Below are 22,288 nucleotides of genomic sequence, written 5' to 3'. Positions count from 1 at the left end.
TCGTAACTTTTTTGTCCTTTGTTTGGTCCCTTTCACCTTCCTTTGTGTCTCTCTGGAGACCGAGTGGACACAGCTGCATGCTGCTCATATGCAGCTCGTCGGTCTCCTCTTTGACCCAGAATGAAGTCTCTTTTCATCAACATTTCATTGTAATCCTGAAACTGTGGACCCAGCTGCTGTGGACACATTCTCCCTCTGACCTGTTATGTGGGTCTCATCTCTGTTATCTCTGACCTGGAACGTGTGAGTGTGTGTGTGTGTGTGTGTGTGTGTGTGTGTGTGTGTGTGTGTGTGTGTGTGTGTGTGTGTGTGTGTGTGTGTGTGTGTGTGAACATGTGTGTGTGTGTGTGTGTGCGTGCATGCGTGTGGCCAGCTGCAGCTCACCGTCATCGCTGAAGTCGTCCACCAGAATGATCTCATGGATGAGATGAACTGGAGTTCTGTTCACAACACTGGAGAGACAAAAGAAAAGATTAGTTTCAAATATGCATAAAAACAAGTATGCAGTCACAAAAAAAGGCATGTGCAATATTCAGAAAGTTGAAGTAAATGCCAACCTACACGCACACACGAACACACAAACACACACACTCACACACACACACACACACACACATATGCACACGTGCACGCTCAGGTGCTCATTAATTCATTATGTACGCACTGCATGCCATATGAAACAACGTATTGAAAATGTCAGCCCAAATTCCTGTTATGAAAATGTATGCCGTGTCGCCTCTAAGAAACGATTTCATTAAAGAGAAAAATTGAGACATAAAAAATTCATAACTTTTACTGGAAGAAAATAAGAAAACGTGTTTTGTTCTGGTGTTCTGCTCTATTTTATTTCATTATTTCTGCTATTCAATAACCTCCGTGTTCATCGTCCCCTCAGGATAAGGTTGAGGAAGGAAGGGAACGAGGAAGGATGGACGGAAGGAGGGAGGGAGAACGAACAGAAGAAAGATAGATAAAGGAGGGAGCAGACAATAAATAGGATGAAGAGAGATGGAGGAATGACTGGAAAGAGAGTTGAAAGAGACAGATGACGAGAGGGAAAGAATGTGGAAGGGAAACAGGAAGAAAGAGAGGAGGAAGGGGATTAAGGAGTAATGACTGAAGAAAATATGAAGAAAAAAGAAAGACGGAAGGAAAGAAAAAGCAAGGAGAAATAAAAAATGAAAGAAGTAAAGCAGAACAGAATAAATGGGAAAGGGAAAAGGAGGAAGGCGGGACAAAGGAAACAGGGACGCAAGAAGAATATAGATGGAGGTGGTAAGAGAGGTGGAGAGAGAATAAGGAAATGAAGGCAGAATGAAGAGAAGAAGAAAAAAAGGATGCCATGGATAGTTGGAGGATATAAAAATAAAACGAAAGGATGGAGAAGGATGGAAGAAGAGATAATGGAAAAAAGAAAGACATGAAGGAGAGAGAGAGGCAAAAGGGAAAAGGATGGAAGTAGTGATGGAAAAAGAGAAGACCGAAAGGAAAAAAAAAAAGGAGGGAGGGAATCGAGAAAGAAAATGAGGAATAAACAAAGAAATGGGAAAAGGGTGTCAGTGGTGGTTGGTAAAAAAACTAAAACAAGGAGGCAATCTACAGGAAAGAATAAAATTAAAGAAGGTAAGGAGGAAAGGAAGCATGAATGAGAGAAAGAAGGCAACAAGGGAAAGAAGTGTATATGGAGGACAATAGATGGAATTCAAAAGAGGTGAAAGTGAAGCAAGGGAGCGAGGGATGGAAGGAGTTGAAGCTGATAATGTGTGAGAAATTCTTTATTAGGAATATTGTGGGAGGAAGGAGGAGGTGTGGAGCAAAACTATGAGTCTCTGAGGCACCGGACCCCATCAGGAGGACTGATGGATGCCTGGGGAGGGAGGGAGGGAGGGAGGGGAGGTGGAGCAAGATGAAAGAGTGAGGGATATTAAAGGAGGAGAGAGAGAGAAAGAAAGAAAGAGAGAGAGATGGCAGCCTAGTAAGGGAGACAAATAACCCTGACTGTAACTCTCTCTCTCTCTCTCTCTCTCTCTCTCTCTCTCTCTCTCTCTGTGGAGTTGTGGGCCGATCGGGAGAGGTGGATGAACTGAATTGATGGATGAGATGGAGGGAAGAAGGGAGGTGTGGGGAAAGCAAATAAGAAAGAAGGGTGGAATCAAGATGGAGGATGGGGTAAAGATGTAAAGATGAGGTGATAAAGTAGAAAGACAATAGTGTATTAATCTCATTAGATCACATTAAGTCCTCCACTATCCATCTATCTATCTATCTATCTATCTATCTATCTATCTATCTAATTGGTCTGGTCATCGATGTATCTGTGTTATAGTGAGGCAGACAGACATGGATAGATGGAGACAATATTTTCCTTCTTTTTTGTTTCTCTATCCACCTCCTCTCCTCCCTTCACCACCTTCCCGCCTCCCTTTCTCCGTCTCACACAGACAGACACACACACACACACACACACACACACGCTCTCCCATTCTCTGGTTCACAGGCCACTAGCTATGAGGCTTAACCTCCCCTCAGGCGTGCTGAGGGAGAAGCTATCTGCAGCTCACAGAAAATATTATCACCGCTGACAATACCGCAGTCGGCTGCCACAGAATAGCAGCTCTGTATCTGCGCCTCTCATTTCCAACACTCGTATATCAATTTTAAGGGGGGGGAGGGGGGATTTTTTTGAAAATGTTTCATTACCTACAGCTGCCATTTGGAGAGCGCTTTCATCCAAAGCGCCTTGAGAGCGTGCATTTTTAGAGCTGCGTGTGCGAGGGCCACCCCGTGGGAATTGCAACGGCACTCTCTGGCAGCGATAGAGGTGAAGCTAAATGGGTGCTGCTGTACGACTGCCAGGGTGAGGGGTTTAATTCCCACAGGAGCCACCCCATGCTCAGTGTGTTACTACTTACAGTAGAGCGGTGCAATTTGGGTAGAAGTGATAAAAGCTGACGCCAAAATGCATAGTTCTTCAAGAACCAGAACAAAAACAACAGAGGTAATGTCACACCCTCCTTTAGGACCAACCAAATGGACAACTACAGAATTCAATAGGCATGGAGAATTTCTTTCTGTTGAACCCTTGTGTCGAACTCCGGGACCCGTTCAGTTTATTTGACGTTTTTGCATTGGACTGGTGTTGAGCTTTGTCACATAGCTCCTGGCGTACTATAGGATGTCATTTCCCATGTCCCCAGAGACCCGTGATGCGATCGAACGCGTTTGGACAGGCTAATACAAAATGTAAATACACTAAACAAGTCCCCATGACACAAAGGACAATATAAGAAGTTTGTGTGATGTTGAACCATGCCTTCAAAGGGGGGCGCTTTAAAATCCAACATCCAAACGCACAATGGTCCACAAGGGCTCACCCACATCCAACGGCTCAAAACACACACTTTGTAACAGGCAATACCGCGTTATGTCAACAGATGCCGGCCAAACGCCATTATCCGATCCGTTATGAATGACTGATATGTTGGATTGATTTTGTGTCTTGTCAGTTGGCTAAGGCTGGCGACCTGTCCGTCATGCACCCCGCTTCTTGCCAAGTGCATGCCGGGACAGGATCCAGCCCCACACAACCCCAGACAGGGTAAGCAGTTTAGAGAACGGACAGATGGATGGATAGTCAATTAGCCCACTGACTATAGCATTAGGATTCCTAAATGTGAAGCAGGTGTGGACCGAACTCCGGTAGCATGTTTTATAATGAGTATAATATAAGAGTTCAAACTGTAGGACGAGATTAAAGTCAGGAGCACTTGTTTTAATGTAATTTGGAATGAATGATTGTAACTTCGTGGCAAGTGGTACCAGAGGTGTATATAAGACAGATGAGGATAGAGAAACATGGCATACTGTGGAATGAGAGCTTTGTATGAGAAGATGATTAATTCCACAACATGTTTTTATCACCACTGCATTCTTTTCTTTAATCTTAAGTAGTAACCTCAGTGGCACCTGCTTATATTGCTGCTAAAAAGGACCCCACTTCTCATTTAATGGGTATCTAATATTTTGTTTTGATTTTAGCCACACTAGCAGTGTGGCTCTTGGTATGGCAAGTAGCCGTATTTCTATTCTATTGTCGAGGGAATTTAAAGCAGACTTTTGAAATGTCACACACACACAAAAATTGGGCTCGTTTTCATCACGTTTGGAACTCGGCTACAGGGTAGTTTGGTCAGAAGTTGGCGCTGAAGACTATGGCTGTAATCCACCAGCAAACACAGTAGAAGAAGTAAAGGTTGCTAACCAAAAACAAAACAAGCTGCCTTGGCCATCTAACCCATCTATGAGAAATGGAGAGGTCTTTAGGAATTTGGTTCAACTGAGCAATTTGTTCTGTCAAAGTACTGGCCATCTTTCAATATGTCCGGAGACAAAGACAGGTTATGGGAATATCTAGATGCCAACAACCGTAACAGCTGATCAGTCCCGTGAGTTAATAGTTCGCTACGTCACAACTTTTCATTTCAATATCCCATTCAGCGCATCAACTCTTTTACGACATAGGCAAAAAAACACCACAAGCGAGCGTTTTTGCGCAATTTATGAACATTGTATCCAAATTTGCGGTTTCCATCCAGCTTTTCTTAACAATACTTCACACTGTGCATACAAATACGTGAATGAAAAGACGGCTAATGTTGGTCAGCTGCTCCACCACTTTGGTAACCCTATCCATGGTGTCCAGTGGATGAAGCCTAATGACTTTGGTGACCCCTTGAATTTTTTCTGAAGAGCCACCGAAAGGGTCAAAGTTTCACTTGCCCAGTAAAATTACAACCCAGTCTCACGGCAGATCGTGAAATGGTCACGTTATTTAATCTATTGATTCGTTTACACGGACACGTTTTATCTTGATTTTTTTTTCGTGGCAGTCAGCACGTTTTTTAAACTAATGTATTTCAATGGGAAGCATCTGTCGTGATCACAGGATGACTACGGTAGCGGGAAGTGTGAAATGCCAAAAATCCGTGGTTGGGGCGGTGGATGGGTCAAACAACATGGGACTTTCACCCCGGAGACCAGGGATCGTGTCCCGTGTGGGACGTTTCCTTTCCCCGTTCTTCTTTTCCTAAACCCAACCGTCCAGTTGATGTCCCGCGTCCCCCAGAGATCGTGGATCGTGTCCCGGCGTGTGACGTGTCCTTTCCCCCGTTCTTCATTTCCTAAACCCAACGTCCGTATAGATGCTTCCCATTACGTGCTGACCACCACAAAAAAAACGGCATAAACGTGTCCGTGTACACAAATCAATAGATTAAAAATAACGTAACCGTTTCACGAACTGCTGTGAGGCCGTGTTGAAAATTTCTCAAGATCTGTTGGATGGATTGCCATGAATTCTGGTACAGACATTCACGTCCCCCCTGAGGATAAATTGTATGCATTTTGATGATCCCTTAACTTTTCATTTTCAGGTCCAAATTTAATTTTGTCCAGTACTTTGCTATTTAACCAAATACCTGCAAGACTAATGCCATCATCTCTGCTGCCTGCCTCCATGTTATGTCTTGTATGTGCTTTCAATGTGGCCTCTGTGACTTCTCTCCGTTCTCTTGTCTCCTTCGTATTGTCTTTACTGCATGGACTGCTTTAATGCCTTTGCCATCATCTGTGCTTGCTTGTGTGTGCATGCTTGTTTGTGTGCCACTTCTTTGTAGGTCTTAATCCCTTTTGCTTAGGCCTGCTTTCATTATAGATGTAATGTAATTTATTTTACTTTGTTAACCATTGTATTTTAGGATGCCTATTGTGAGCTGGCCGGGGACTATAGCTGGAAATTAGCCATATAGGCTAAAGCTGCTCCTTTTACTGTACAGTTAATTAAGGGGGACTGTCCACGATATTATAAAATAATAAACTAATGCTAACTTAAAGTTGATGAAAAACAGATAAGAGCTTGGTAAAGACTGGAGGTTTGGACTGGCTCCTCTCATTCTTGCTAAACCAGATTGCTAAATACTGCAGCAAATAAAGCCAAAGTTAACAGGCTTGCTCAGGCTGGGTGAACAACTGCTTCGGAAACTTTTTCCAGCTCCAGTTGTTAAACCATTCATTTCAACTTTGTTTGCACTTTGACAACTCTGCGCTGGTCCTCCACGAAGGCACCAGATGTTTTTGCCGAACGCGTGACACAACTACAAAACCTCTATTACAGGTTTCAGGTTGTCTTGCCACTCTGCTGCCAAGGATTTATGGATTTATTTACACCTGAGAAGTGATGCTTTCAACTGTTGCGAGCCAGATATTGTCTGCTCCGTTGGTTACTGTAAAAACACACTGCGACTCTCTCTCCTTCGTGTGTATGTGGTATTCTGTTTAACATCTATTGTAAATCAGCAGCAGAACCGTTTTTTTCCCCTAACTCCAATCCTTACAGGTGAGGAGTCAAATTAGTTTCCACTGTTCATGCTGTATTAAGAGTTTGCTCACGGCACAATTTTCTTTCTATTTCATCCTCTCTAAAGCTTGCTCCCTTTCCATATTTCCATATTGTTTGTACCTCAGCTCGGTTCCCTCCCTCCCTCTTCCCCTTTCTCTCTCTCTCTATGCCTGATTGGTTAGCTGACAGCCAGTTCTTCCATTCTCTACCTTGATGGAGTAATTCATCACTCCTTTCTCTCCACCTCTGCGTCCACCACTCTTTCCATTTATCTGTATCCCGCCATCTTTTGTCCAACTAATTTCTCTATCAAGACCTATCAAGGATATATTATATTATAATATATTATTATTAGTACTCAGGATTATTGAAAGTCAAGACATTTTAAAAATGTGTACCAATAAGCATTATCCCTTAAAAAACACAGATTAAGCTTTTTACAAATGACACAGTGCTCCTTTTGTCAGTGCGTGTTAAATCTTTCTTGCTCTGACAGAAAGCCTTTCGCAGCACATCTACAGAGAGTGTTCTTGGAAAGAAATCCTGATTCAGCCACTCAATACGTTCTGTTCTGTCTACCCACCAGTGATGCATTGTGCTATATATCTGCAGCCAGTAAATACTGTCTCATCACTGCTGATCTACAGGGCTGTACATCTACATTTTTATCAGTCCCAGTCTGGGGTCAAATGGTTAGTTTGTCCTCGTTAAATACAGACTTGTCACAGCTTACATACAATGATATGTATCTATATTCAATAATTACTTGCGGATGATGTCTATTTAGTGGATGCTGTATGCGTGAGCTCGTCTATGATAATCCAATGCCAAAAAAACAAGCACTGAATGGTTTCTAGATAACAAAAAAAAAACATCACATCACTGATGATCTGTAGTGCTACATATTAGGGCTGTGCGATTAATCCAGTTTTGTTCACGATTTCGGCTCCTAACCGTCACTGACGACAATGTACATTACGTTTTGCAAGTAAACTCTTATTTTTTTTCTTTTGTTCTGAATGGAAAAAAAGTGCATAGGGAAATTTCACAGTCGCAGGGGGTTTTCCTGTTGATTTGTTTAACTCTTTCACTGTTTCTTTTAACATTTTTCCAAAAATCAATGAGTGATCGTGTTAAAATAATTATGATTTCAATATTGTGTACTGATTTCTTAGCACCCCTCCTACATATCAGCATCCTGTAAACACTGTCAGATTTTGTGAGCTGCAGTTGGATGCCAAATGCATGTATTTGAGTTGTATGTTGAGAGGGCTACACATGTTTTTTGGGACTTGAATCCACTGGCAAAAATCTTTGACTAATCACTATAGATAAAATGAAAAAAAAAAAAAAATGGTGTGCAAGAAAGGGATAAAGATCGAGCTAGAAATGAAGAAGAGCAGGGCACAAAAGAGTAGCCCTACATCCAATATAAAAAAGTGAAACTTGCAGCAGAAAGCAAAGGTTATACATCTACCTAATGACCTCCTCCTCATAAATCCTGAGTGATCAGTTGAAGAGCAAGTGATCCGGACTCTTTACTGTGCGTTTTTTAGGACCAATGAATCAAAAAGTGCTGAGCTGGTGCTGATATAGAGCTGTTTCTCTTTTTTTTCTTCCTGTGATGCGTTTGTGGCTCCTTTATAATAGTAGACCCTCTGCAACTCAAGAAGCTGTTTTAAGTGCACACACACACACACACACACACACACACACACACACACACACGCAAACACACACACACACATGCACTCGCAGAGCCAAAACAAACTCAACCCATTAAAACCAAATATGTCGTCAGAAGCTCCACATCTCTTTTCTCTCCCTCTTCGCCTGCTCGTCTTTCGCCCAGCGGAGACGGAGAAGATGAGATCAATTTTCGGATCAGAGCTTGATTAAATATCGACACGGCCCAGCTCCCCGTCAGAAAGCAACTCTTTGATCAAAGCTTTCAAAGTGCCCGTCATTGTCTCAGAAATCAAACTTATTAGTTGCGGCACGCTTATCGCTGTGCCCCAAAGCGCAAACAACTTCAAAAATGATACCCCTTTTATAATGTACTGTAATTGTTGGCAACAAGCTTTCAGTGTCCCTGGAGAAAAGCATGACTGCAGATAGTAAAAGGAAAACTTATCTAGCTATCATCTGTCTATTCAAGTTGAAAACTGAAGCTTGAAATAAGTTTGCAAATTCTTGTTGTCTTTGACTTGATATCTTTCAAAGCCTCTGATAAAAAAAGTTTTTAGAAAGCTGAATGTCTTTGTAAACTTGATCCAGTGAAGATTGACGAATAAGCAGATTTATATTTTTCCAAAAGTATTCACCCATAAAAGAGTTTTACACATTCATTTGGGAGCTACTAACATTTCCTGCTGTTGGTTGTTGGCAGGTTCAATGCCTTGCATAAGGGCATGACAGTGGCATTTATGAGAACAGTAACATTATTCCATTAAACTGTACAACAATTGTGTGTGAGATAACTATTTCATTACCTCACACATTACAATATTGCACTATTATGCTACTTGCGCACAGGTCACTTCATATTTAACATTATACATATTTTATTTAGTTATATACCCTATGTATGTAGGTTGTACATTTTATTCTACACTTGTATATACACGTTCATTCTTGTCATCCCGATAAGTATATTCTTTTCAGGAGTTGTGGCATTTTGATCTTTGCTATCTTATTTTATTTTAATGATATTATTATTTCTAGTATATTTCTTGTTTTTTTCTGTTTGTGAGTATGTGTGTATGTCCTTGTAACTTGCTGTTGTACCAGAATAATTTCCCAATTTGGGATTAATAAAGTCTATCTATCTATCTATCTATCTATCTATCTAGCAACATATAGTACCTTGCCAAAGCACATGTCAGTCCTTTACTTAAAGTGCTCATATTAAGCTTTTCCCTTTCCTTTATTGTGTTATATATATTTTTTGTGCATGTTATATGTTAACAAAGTGAAAAAGCCCAAAGTCCACCCCAGAGGGAGAAAACACTGTTCACAAACTGCTCCAAACAGCTCGATTGTAGTCCAGCCTTTACTTCTGTGATGAGCATGTGTCACTTTGTAACACACTTTATAATGCTCGCCTAGCCTTATACTCTGCTTTTGACTGGCTAGTAGTCCTTACCTAGGTACTGTCAGGGCACGCCCTCATACTCTGCTTCTGACTGGCTAGTAGTCCTTACCTAGGTACTGTCAGGGCACGCCCTCATACTCTGCTTCTGACTGGCTAGAAGTCCTTACCTAGCTACTGCACATGTGTGACTCCCAACAAAGATGGAACAGAAATGTGAGGCCTCACTCTGTAGCTAAAACAGAGAGCTCAACACACAGGGTGAAAAGAGGAGCTGCAGCAATGTGCAATACAACAAAATATATATATTTTTTTTTAAATTAAACCTATTCTGATATAACCTTTACATAAAATTATCAACCTGAAAAAGAGCATAATACGAGCACTTTAAGACTTTTCTTAAAACGTGCATTCATATGCTTGTGGGAACCTCCAGCAAACAAAACTTGATGAGAGTAAGCTGCAGGATTACATATCTTCGATCATTTTCAAGTCCCTGTAAGTTTGACTTTGTAGCATACTGAAATAACCTGAAAACCAGTGGCTGGCTGTAAGGTGGATAATCAATCTAAAAAATGGATAGTTTGCTGTGGCTCAGCGGTAATGCAAATTACAGACAATTTGTAGTTAATGGGCCAAAAACCGAAAACCACACGATGGTTCATTAAATGTCTTAAAGCGAGGCACCAAAATTTCCAGAAAACATTGTCTAAAACACATATAGGGCAGACACTTTTTAAACAACTAGAACTCTAAACAGCTTCTGAAAATGAGTCAAACACAGACTTATTAATTATACAGTTCAAAAATAGATTCAAGGAAACATGACTTGACCGTTCCAGAAAGGTGACCTGAATATATTATTGGGAATGTACACACAGTGTACAGTTGTATGTTGTATTATTGTAAGTTATTGTATGACTTGCAATTGTTGTATGTTGTATATGCATAGCTATTTGTTTTTTCCTGTAATAATACGATATTGTAAAGTAGGGTCAGGCCTTTATAAGCATTATGCTTCTGCCTGCTCCTTCTCTAACTCCAATCCTTTTTTGTGTTCTTTGACAGAATCAGATTGATTTTTATATAATTGGGTTTTATCTTTGTGATTTCTTAGATTTTTTTCTTCGTTTTCCTCTTTTAAAGTATGTTGATTGTTCAAGATGAATACAAAACTAAACTAAACATTTATAAACTCCACAAAACAGAAAAGTTGCTGCACACTTATTGTGTCATTACATCACCATTTTCTATCTGTTAGCCGTGTCTGTTGTCAGCTGCCTTCGTGTGATTCGCTGACTCATGGAAAAAAACTGTAAATGGCAAGTGATCTCTCGCAACACTATACACTTTTTTACCCATCAACTTTACCAAAGTACAGTACTTCAGCCTGCCTGTGAAGGCACCAGGTGAAGCACGACTCTAAAAAGTGGACACTTTCGGTGAACCTGCTGATCCTCAACTCTAAAGTAGAACAGGAAATGGCAGCTTGGAAAAATTTAAATATCAAGATAAAATCTAAATGTCAAAAGCTAAAAGCTGATCCAATTAATCATTTAAAAGCATCACGTCTCCAGCGTTTTGATGGTGGTGTGAACTTTTTTTGCCCAACTGAGTGCAACACCACAAAGTGTGCGCCGTCATCGCTAATTGTACAAGTCATGGCATCTCCTCCCTCTCTATGACGCGGTCTACACTTGGTTTAGAACGCAAAAGATTTGCAGAACTGCAAATGAAAAATCTTGGTTTGATTTATTATATTGTTACCAATTGTTATCAATCTGCACTCAGGGACAGTAAAACATAAATATGTTTTAAAAAGAAGATATGTTCATCTTGAATTGTCAAATAAAGCGGTTTGCGGTAGTAAAGAGGCTTCAGATGATCCTGTGTGTCCTGGTGACAGCAAATGTTCCAAATTCACAACCTAAAAATAAAATACAAACACACACACACACACACACACACACACACACACACACCCCTATTCTCGCTCTAATATGCTACATGCTTCATCACTTCCCTAAACACACACACATACACAATAAATCCACACACTGAACTGTTGAATGGAAGACAATACGGAGACAGAAAGCGCACACACACACACACACACACACACACACACACACACACAGAGAGAGAGCCAGAGCCAAAGGGAGCAGAGGGGCCCATGGAGACAGATTGTCTTTTAATTGGTTGAAAACTGCAGAGCTTTAAGGAGGGCTGAAGGGGAGGAAACACACACACACACACACACACAAACACACAATGTCCTCTGTAAAAGTGAGGAGACGTAGCCAGTCCCTGCTGACTGGCTGGTATAATGAGCTGAACCTGAGCCAAAACCTGGAGGTGTATGTGTGTGTGTGTGTGTGTGTGTGTGTGTGTGTGTGTGTGTGTGTGTGTGTGTGTGTGTGTGTGTGTGTGTGTGTGTGTCTGTTTGTATTGTATGTGCGAGCGACAACCTGCTGATATCATCAAACTGAAAAACAGAACGGAGTTCAGAGATTGAGGGTCAGCAAAGTAAATGTGTGTGTGAAGGTTTGCTGAGCCGCGCCGTCACTGTTACACACACTCTCACTGTTGGCAGCTCAGTGTTTCTTTGCTCATCAGCCAACATTTGATGCTGGTTTATGAAGATTGATACCTCAGAGATTTTATTTAAGGGTTAACATGCTGATAGCTAATATTCTGCCTGAATTCAATGTCAGTTACAATTTGCAATGCCAATTGCGCAATTCCATTGCATGTACCTACTGTACGAGCCAATACAAAAACACCTCTTTGGGTGGTATGAAATGGTATAAAAATTGCTAAATAAAAGATACATATTACAAAGTAGAATTGTAACACCAATTTTCCAACGGAATAAACAAAGCAAAATCTGAGTTGAAAGACGGCCGGCGTGTCTCCTAAACCTTTTTTGTTGATTTTGTTCTTTCATTACCATAGACTGCTTCTCTGTAATTCTGCATATGACGATAAAAACCTCAACCCGTCAGCCAGTGGCTCTCAGCGTCAGATACAGACGCCATAATCACCCTTTAGTGTCTGTACGGAACGCACCGGGCACAGCAGCAGCTCAACCGCTGCGCTGGAAGATGACGCGGTATGAAGAGCGACAGCGGGATGGGTCAAACAAAAGACTTTCGGCAGGGGGCCCAGGTTCGACTCCGACCGGCGGCCCTTTGCTGCATGTCATTCCCCCTTTCATGTCTTCAGCTGTCCTGTTGAATAAAGGACTAAAAATGCCCAAAAAATAATCTTAAAAAACAAAAGGACTTTCACCCAGGAGACCGGGGTTTGTGTCCCATTCTTGTTCACTTAAACTTACTTTTTTTTTTTTAACCCACCCACGATCTTTTCCTAACCCTATCTAAATGGTTTTACACGTTGAAAAATGACACAAAATCGGTCCTAACCCAGAGCATCAAAAAGCGACGCCAAAAGTCCCGACCAAGCACGGCGAAAAAAAATACAAAAATGTCTGACTGAGGGGAATTTTTGCGTCAGTAACTAACGGCAAAGGCACCTGACCGAGTGTCGCTTTTAGACACATTCAAAGTTGAGAATGTGTCGGTTACCTCCTGATGGTGCGCAGCAGGGTGGATCTGGCCTCGTTGTGGAAGGTGATGATGATGGACGTAGGAGGAAGATCAGAGTCGTAATGAAGAGTGGTGCACCTATAGAAAAAGAGAGAGAGAGAGAGAATAATTTAACGTGACACGTTAAGGCACAGTTTCCACAATAAGTGAGTCAAAGTTCCATCTTTGGAAAAATGTATGAAATAAAAAAAGCATCTGGAGGTATCAGATATTCTGCTGGGTTCCTGATGAATAGAACTTTTTCACGGCAGACATGTTGACATGTCATAGTAGGAAAAGCACATGTGTGTTCAAAACCATTAATGATGGCTGCATTCCACTTAGGAGAGGTCCTGGTATTGTGCATGCTGACTCACTGAAATAGCTTACTGGGACACTTAATGGAACTGAGCCATCGTTATGGTTATACATTTTAGCTGTGCTTTTCCTACTATGACAAGTCAAAATGTCTGCTGTGAAAAAGATCCATAGTTGAACTGAAAGCTGCTTTTTACAAAGAAAGTAAATCTGGAAAATGAAGCCATTTCTGATAGAACACAGTAAAGGTTTGGACTTGTGTGTCCAACATGTTAAATGAGCCGTGATGCTCTGTACTGTGGACGAGTTGAGGATGAATTCCAGATAACCAGACAGAGGCTCATTAAAATACACCACATAACTCTGTGTGTGTGTGTGTGTGTGTGTGTGTGTGTGTGTGTGTGTGTGTGTGTGTGTGTGTGTGTGTGTGTGCACGCACTGCCTTTGCTGGGTCAGCAGCCCTTTCTTCTGAAAGAGCATAGGTATAGGCATAGGCGCACGCGCACACACACACACACACACACACACACACACACACACACACACACACGCACACACACAGTATAATGAGAAGACTGGCCTTTACCTATCAGATTGATGGATTGGTGACATTTTCAGAACAGAAAGAGTCTGCTTGCTCGGTTCTGGCCTTAATTTTTAAAAACCTCACCTTTCACAAATGTGTGTGCGTGTCCGTGGAACAGGACACACTGCACCAATAGCCACCGCAACGCGTGGCTCCCTGCTGCCCACCTTCACCTAGATCTATAATGGGTTTCATAATTTGTTTGTTGAAGGCGTCAAGGTCGGAATATTTGATTAAAAATGTCCAAAAGACTCGATTGATTTTGTTTTCTTATTTCCTTACACTTCGAAAGGTGCCTGTGTTCTGTACCGCCGCAGGTCGGACTCGAACTCCGGACCTTCTGCGTCGAGGAATAAACCTCTGCACGTGTGCGCGCTGGTATTTTTTTGAAGCCAGGCTCCTGCAAAGAAATACCAGCGTGTTCCGCAAAGTGTCCTCGAGCCAAACATTGAGCGCCCCCTCCTGTGATTTTGCTGTGGGGGTTAGAACACAAGCTCGACTCCTAATTTGTTGTATTAACAGGTCGGCACGCAGGATCAGTCAGTGCACTCGAGCACCCGGCTGTGAAATAATACAATCAGCACCTCATTAACTCGCAATTTGATTTTTGGGGTTTTGTTTAGAGGCACGATGATTAAGTGGGGAAACAATATCGGCAAAGCAGATTACAGAATGGTAAAAAAAGCATATGATTCTGCTCTTATGTATGTACATTATGCATACATAAGAGCAGTATGTACTATGCTGCTGTATGAACATGTAGTGTGGATGCAAAGGGGAGGGGTCGGTCTCTTGGTCAAGGGCATGTCAGCCAGTTTTTGGTCAGTCAGCTATCTCTTTCTTCTGTCAAACTTTATCTCCATTCCCTTATTCTTTAGTTTTCATGTTTGTCTTTCATCCCCTCTTTCTTTTCATCTATCCAGTTGTCCCCTGTGGGGCTGCTTTTCAGTGAGATGTATCGTTAAAGAATATCAAAAGTCAAAGTCTTTTCATGCATCTTTCTTTCATCGTTCCGTCTTTTTTCCTTCTTTCCATTTGTCTATCTATCTATCTATCTATCATCATCATACTTTGGTCTTCTGTCATCCTTTCTTTCTGTTTCTTTCTCTCATCTATCTTCCCTAGCATCCTCTCTCTCTTTCTTTGTGACATCCTTTTTCTGTTTCTATCTATCTACCCATCTTATCTTTCACTTTCTTTATTCTTTTTCCCTTTCATTTTCTCTTGTCTTCATCTTTCTTTCTCATCTCTCAGTCTTTCCAAACATCCTCCATCTCTTTTTCTTTCTCTCACTCTCTCTTTATGTCTACTTATATTTTCCAGTTGCTATTATCTCTCTTTCACTGCTCGTGTCTTTCTTTCCACCTACTTCACAGGCTGTTTTCACTTTGCATCAGATTTCTCTTTGTCTTTCTTTGCCTCCTCTCCTCTGTCTTTCGTCTTCGCTTTTCCATTGTTTCGATCCCTCTCCTAGTGAGACTAGGAATATGCCCTGTGTCGTATCATATCCCATCATGCCCCTCTCCGCCTCCTCCATCCCTCTATCTCCTCGTCTCCATCTCTGCTTTTTCTGCAGTTGATTTATTCAGCAGCTCAACCAGAGAGGAACGATAAGAAGATAAAGACGAGCTGCCGCTGTGTGTGCGTGTGTGTGTGTGTGTAAAGGTCTGAGAGAGAGAGAGAAAGAAAGAAAGAAAGACAGAGAGAGAGAGAGAGAGAGAAAGAGAGAGAGGACGAACAAGGCCGAGAGACACAGTGACAGACAGGCAGAGAGACAGACAGAGATGTGCAGATAAAAGTTTTGCTGACAGATGACTGATGTTGGAGCTGATATGAACAAGCTTCCATACTCCCCAAGAGCGTGTGTGGTGTGTGTGTGTGTGTGTGTGTGTGTGTGTGTGTGTGTGGTGGGTATGTGTGTGTCAGTGTGCGTGTTAACTTCCTGATGCGTCAAAGCTCAAGAGAGCACACACGCAGGGAAGGAAACTGCAAGAAATACAGGAGAGGGAAGAAAATAGATGGAGGGAAGAGGGACAGGAGGAAAAAGAGAAGAAGGAATGATGATGGACGAGGGGGAAAGAAGAGGAGTCAAAAAAGAGGAGGAGGTAGAGGAGGTATGAAAAAGAATGGAGGCAAGAATAGGAGGTGAAAGGGGTTAGAGCTAATATGAGAAAGATGAGGAGAGATTAAGAGAGGATGTATGGAGGGGATAAGATGATGAAAGAAAAAGGAGAGAGCCAGGATGAGACAGGGGAGAGGAAAGAAGAAGAGATGATAGAAGGGGAGGGAAAGAGGAAAACAAGAAGAAAGTGGTAAACAGAGAAGAAGATGAAAGAGCAGAGGAGACAAGAACAGGAGACAACATGGAGAAGAGAAAAAGAAGATAGGAAAAGAAGAAGAGGGGAAAATGTGAGGAGGGAGAGAACTGAGATATGGGGAGAAAAAAAAAGTAAGTGGACAGGGGCAAATACGAGGGAGGGCAAAATGTGGAAAAAGAAAAAGAGATGGACGAAAAAACAATTGTGAAGAAATAGACGTAAATGTAGAAAAGGGAGGAAAAGACAAGGAAAAGGAAAAGAGATAAACAGAGAGGAAATGGAATGGAAACACTTCCCCATGAGTCCATTTTAAAACTTAAAGGTAAAACTAAGGTTGATAATAGGCACAAGAAGAAGGGAAGAGCAGATTTGGAAAAGTAGAGGAGACAGAAAGGAAAGGGGGAGAAAGAGGAAAAGGAAGGAGAGGATGAGGTTAAAAAGAGTGCAGAAGGTATAAGAGAGGATGACAATAAAGAAAAATCTTGGCGAGGAGACGGAAAAACAATGAAAGATAGATGAGCAGAGTGTTTACTGTAGACTTCTGTCCAGATGGTGCGAACATCATTCATATTTGATGAGCAGAGCCAATTTGAGGAGTGGATGTTGGTCATGTGTGTGTGTGTGTGTGTGGGGGGGTTCATCACCGTTCATGTGGAGGTGAGATAAACACATAAAAGGAGAGGTCAACACACACACACACACAGTTCCTCTCTGCGGGCGGTGCAGCATACCTGTCAAAGTGTGTGTTCGTGCTACAAAATACTAATGGCCACTGATGTAGCCCTGAGATACTGTCAGACCTTTACACACACACACACACACACACACACACACACACACACACCTCCCTACCTGCAGCCTCTGATTAACATCTCTAACGCCCTCTCTGTCCTTCACTTGTTCTGCCTCTCGGCTTCTTTCTATTCTCTTTCCACTCGGTTTCTCTCTCTCTCTGTGCCCTGCCCTCTGTCTTTCTCTCTCTCTCTCTCTCTCTGTGCCCTGCCCTCTCTGTCTTTCTCTCTCTCTCTCTCTCTGCCCTGCCCTCCCTCTCTCTCTCTCTCTCTCTCTCTCTCTCTCTCTCTGTGCCCTGCCCTCTCTGTCTGTCTCTCTGTCTGTCTCTCTCTCTGTGCCCTGCCCTCTTCTCTTATTTTTTTTTCTGTCCAGCTATTGTCTCACACCTTGCCAAAAGGCCAAAAACCTAATAACATAAAGACCTTTCACCTCTCTGTCAAACGTCTGCAGAGTTGACTCGGTTTGACAGCGAGCTAAGTCCTCCAACCTAACCAACAGGAAAGGTTGTTTGTTGCCATTGCCTTTTTTTACAACTCCTGATCTGGCACGGCTATGGTAGCGTAAGGATGACATTGCCTTTCATTTTCTTATTCAACCTTTATTTAACCAGGAATAAAAAACTCATTGAGATTAAATCAAGAGTTTTCTACCCAAGACAAATAAGACAAATAATAAAAAGAATTATAAGGATATCTAATGCAAATTATTTTAATTGCATTTCATTGCCTTAGCCATTGCATTTTCTCTATGATTAAGTTTTCATCAAGTTTACGGAACTTGAGTCAAACTTGAGTCACAAAAGTTAAGATTCCTTGACTGTGTGACATTTCCTTGAGGCTTCGCATGGCCTTCCGTGCTGTAACACATGACTTCCTAATGAAAAGAGCTCAGGCCATTAGCACGTGGCTAACAGGACACTGATTGTTCTCTTTGTACTTAATATTCCTAATCTGTTCCTGTGTCACCCTGTGTGTATTTGCAAAATATGCAGGAATGGTGAACTTCACACGCAACTAGGGCTGGGTAATATATTGTATTATATCGATATGTGAGAGTAGATATTGTCTTAAATTTTGGATATAGTAATATCGTAATATGACAAAGTCAACCCTACATTATCGCTGCAATATCGACATTGATGTATTTGGTCAAAAATACCTTTATAATATTTGATTTTCTCCATATCGCTCAGCTCTACATGAAACAGTAGGAAATTGATAAGTGCTTAGTCAGTCCACTGAATAGCTTTTTTTTCGGCGAGTGAGAACATATGATATTTGATTCTTTTCTCAATGTGATATTCTGCAGAATAAAGGTGCCGCGGCCTGACTAATATTTTGTTTTTACCTAGGCAGCGTGATATGGAACAATGTCAGTTTAATCTGAGCAAAGTCGCAGCACGCCTGCTGAAGTAAGATATTTTGGTGAGCTGTTCACCTCTGGCCTCGCTTTCTCTTCCCACTACCTCCGTCTCGCTTCTATTCAGGTGTTCACAGAGGAGAAGATGGCCTAGTTTTGGCTGGTTAAGCAACAGCCATTTACATATCACACACACACACACACACACACACACACACACACACACACACACATACACACACACAGCTGGTGAATAAGGGAGCAAGGGATTTTTCTCTTCTTCTGATTGAGAGAAAGAAATGAAAAGAAAGAGGAGACTGCGAGGGACAGTTGCTAATACCTCATTTCTCCTTTTACTGGAAAATTCCATTAGGAAAATTTCCGAGTCAATGACTCCAATGAATGAATAGCTCAAATGAATAGTTCAACGGATTCAACTATTTTAATTGAAGCAGGTTAAATCCCCAAAAGGAGAGCAGAAGTGCATGTATTTTGCAAAAGAAAAACCAGGTTGTGGCCTCATATTCACAGTTTTCAGCTGCCAAAGTTAAGTTTTGAGTTTATTCAATTTCTACTTTTATAAAGCAACAATAAAGTCATTCACAGAGTCACTGCACAAACACACGCACACGCACACGCACACACACACACACACACACACACACACACACACACACACACATGAAACTTAGATTAACGTTGCATTACATCTCAATAGACTAAGGCAGAGTTCCTACACCTTAAAGCAAGTTAGATTTAAAGTGCTCATATTATGCCCATTTTCAGCTCCATAATTGTATTTAGAGAAGAAGAAGAAGAAGAAGATTTATTTATTTATATTAGGACAATGCACATTAATCAACATTTCTGTAAATGCGCCAGTGTTAGCAGTAGGTTAATTTTCAACTGTAGTCCTAGTTGCATGCATGTCTTTATGGTGGGAAGAAACCGGAGCAAACCCACTCAAGCACGGGGAGAACATGCAAACTCCACACAGAAAGGCCTGGGACGACCTGGGTTTGAACCCAGAACCTTCTTGCTGTGAGGCAAAAGTGCTAACCACTGAGCCACCGTGCTGCCTAAGGTTATATCAGAATAGGTTTACATGGTTTACTATGGATTTAGAATCATGCCAAAACCTCACACACACACAAAACGTGTTTTACTCACGCCCAACGATTCACAAACAAACTCAGTGTGGTTTGCAAATACAAAATATCATTCACAAACTAATGCATTTTGTTCTGCAAATAAGAAACCTACCTATCAAACAAATACAGTATGTTTTACATATACAAAGAAACGTATTTCTTCAATCACAAAAAATATCCTGCAAGTACAAACTAAAATCTTTCAAGTACAAAGTGCTGTGATCAGGGAATCTGTGCGTAGACCACGGATGATGATGTCATTGACCTACATACATCGCATCCGTGGGCCCGTCACAGAATTTTCAGCGAATCTGTGAAACTGCCACAGATTTAGAGTTAAGGGGCCGTGTTCATTTCACAGAATTCTGTGAGACCGGCAGCCTGTAGGCTACTACGAAGCAAGATCAACATGCTGGATTTCTTTCAGTTACCCGGCTTCACCTAACCTAACAACCACAATACAGTCGCTGCTTCCTAAAACAGGAAGGAAAGCTGGCAAAAAAAATGGCGGACGCTGTAGCCTAGATGCGTAGGCCTAAATCACATGGCTTATCAATAGGCTATCGCTTCCCCATCAGTCAGGCACAATATCGGACCATAATTACACTTGTGCTTTCCATAAAATGTCGTTGCTTTAGCCTATTATATAATCAGTTGCAACCCTGGCAGTGGAAGCGATCGTGAGAGCAAATAAAATATATAAAAACATAGGCCTAGGGTAATTCAAACCGATGTGCGCTCAACAAGCGGATATGCAATTCCCTCCCATTAAAATCTAGCCTATATATTTCATAAAAATACCCATCAGGGAATGTTAACGGGGTTGTTGATCTCTAAATGTTTTAACTTTTATGAGCGCATCTCTCTCTCTCTCTCTCTCTCTCTCTCTCTCTCTCTCTCTCTCTCTCCTCTCTCTCTCTGCGCACCGGGCTCCGCCTGATCTTCTAAGAACAGTGACGGCGTTATCAATCGAGTAGCCTATTGACTGGTCAGTAGGCGGTGCTTTTACATCAGTTGATCTCTGATCTCCAGCTTAACGTGCTCCCAACCAGGTTAGGTGTTCAGAATAAGTTATCACGGTGATTGTACCCGGTAACAACTGATCCACCGTTACCATCACTGTGTCACTAGTTGATAACCAGCGTCGTGACACAGCATTTATGCAGGACCCCGGTTGTTAGGTTAGGTGTAGCCGGGTAACTGAAAGAAATCCAGCATGTTGATCTTGCTTCGTAGTAGCCTACAGGCTGCCGGTCTCACAGAATTCTGTGAAATGAACACGGCCCCTTAACTCTAAATCTGTGGCAGTTTCACAGATTCACCGAAAATTCTGTGACGGGCCCACGGATGCGATGTATGTAGGTCAATGACATCATCATCCGTGGTCTACGCACAGATTCCCTGATCACAGCACGTTTATTTCTGTACAAAGAAGCTGTATACAGCTTTGCTATTATTGCTATTTTTAGCCCAATAACCGCTGTTTTAATCAACATTTATTCACCAAATCTTATCATGGTTTAGTTGCATTTCTTTTAATGTTATTATTTCGGTCTATTTCGGCCAGGAAAGAGGGATTGCTTTGTTTTGATATTTTTTAAACTATAATACTACATCTAGCAACATATATGTAGATATTATCATAGTATGCCTTTCTTTATTTTAATAATATTATTTTGGTCTTATTACTGGTGAAATACTACAGTATGCTGAAAGACAGAACAGATATAATCAGAGTTGGGCGCATGCAAAGCCGATTTCCCACAATGCAATGCCGGCATTCATTTCAGAGAATCAGACAATGATCAGCGGGTCTTTAACGCCTGTATCGCTACAATATACATATATATATAATCAGTGGTTTAGTCACAGCAACAACACGTTGCTCAGTTTTGTTCCAGTAAGTTATGAACCGTAATAACGTTTAAAAAAATCTGCGTGTATCTATGGTCCTGGTAGGCTTAAATTGACTTAACAGCGCCACCTGCTGTTGTGGAGTGCAAATTACAGGACATTTGTTAGTAAATTTACCTGCATTTGTGTGTGAATCTGAGGGCATTTGTGTGTGGATCAGCAAGGCGGAAAATTTGTGCCAAAAATCACGTGACAGTTTTTGTACTTGTAGAATTTGTTTTGTACTTGAAGGATTTTTTTTTTGTACTTGAAAGATTTTTTTTTTTGTACTTGAAAGATTTTTGTTTGTACTTGCAGGATATTTTTTGTCATTGAAGAACTACGTTTCTTTGTATATGTAAAACATACTGTATTTGTTTGATAGGTAGGTTTCTTATTTGCAGAACAAAATGCATTAGTTTGTGAATGATGTTTTGTATTTGCAAACCACACTGAGTTTGTTTGTGAATCGTTGGGCGTGACTAAAACAAATTTTGTGTGTGTGTGAGGTTTTGGCATGATTCTAACTCCATATTTACCAACACCATATTTTTGTTGTACTGCACATTGCTGCAGCTCCTCTTTTCACCCTGCATGTTGAGCTACAGGGTGTGTAGCGTTTTAGCTACAGAGTGAGGCATCTCACTTCTGTTCCATCTTTGTTGGGAGTCGCACATGCTCAGTAGCTAGGTAAGGACTACTAGCCAGTCAGAAGCAGAGTATGAGGGCGTGCCACGCTAGCAGCTAGGCGAGCATTATAACGTGTGCTACAAAGCTGTATGAAAAGGCACGAACA

At 41.5% G+C, this 22,288-nt stretch overlaps 1 protein-coding gene across 2 annotated transcripts in view; it reads right to left on the bottom strand.

The window, feature by feature from the left end:
• galnt14 (UDP-N-acetyl-alpha-D-galactosamine:polypeptide N-acetylgalactosaminyltransferase 14 (GalNAc-T14)) overlaps nucleotides 1–22,288 on the bottom strand; it is a 200,818-nt gene that overhangs the window by 52,305 nt on the left and 126,225 nt on the right. For both annotated transcript variants that reach the window (XM_028605705.1, XM_028605703.1), the window contains 2 exons: nucleotides 13,076–13,174; nucleotides 385–452 (listed from right to left, as the gene is read on the bottom strand). In XM_028605705.1, the coding sequence (XP_028461506.1) occupies nucleotides 385–452; nucleotides 13,076–13,174 (167 nt within the window). The remainder of the gene's footprint in view (nucleotides 1–384; nucleotides 453–13,075; nucleotides 13,175–22,288) is intronic.

Source organism: Perca flavescens, chromosome 18, assembly GCF_004354835.1.
Source record: "Perca flavescens isolate YP-PL-M2 chromosome 18, PFLA_1.0, whole genome shotgun sequence".
NCBI lineage: Eukaryota > Metazoa > Chordata > Actinopteri > Perciformes > Percidae > Perca > Perca flavescens.
The sequence above is the reverse complement of the archived record's forward strand: the minus strand, read 5'-3'. Positions and strand labels throughout refer to the sequence as shown.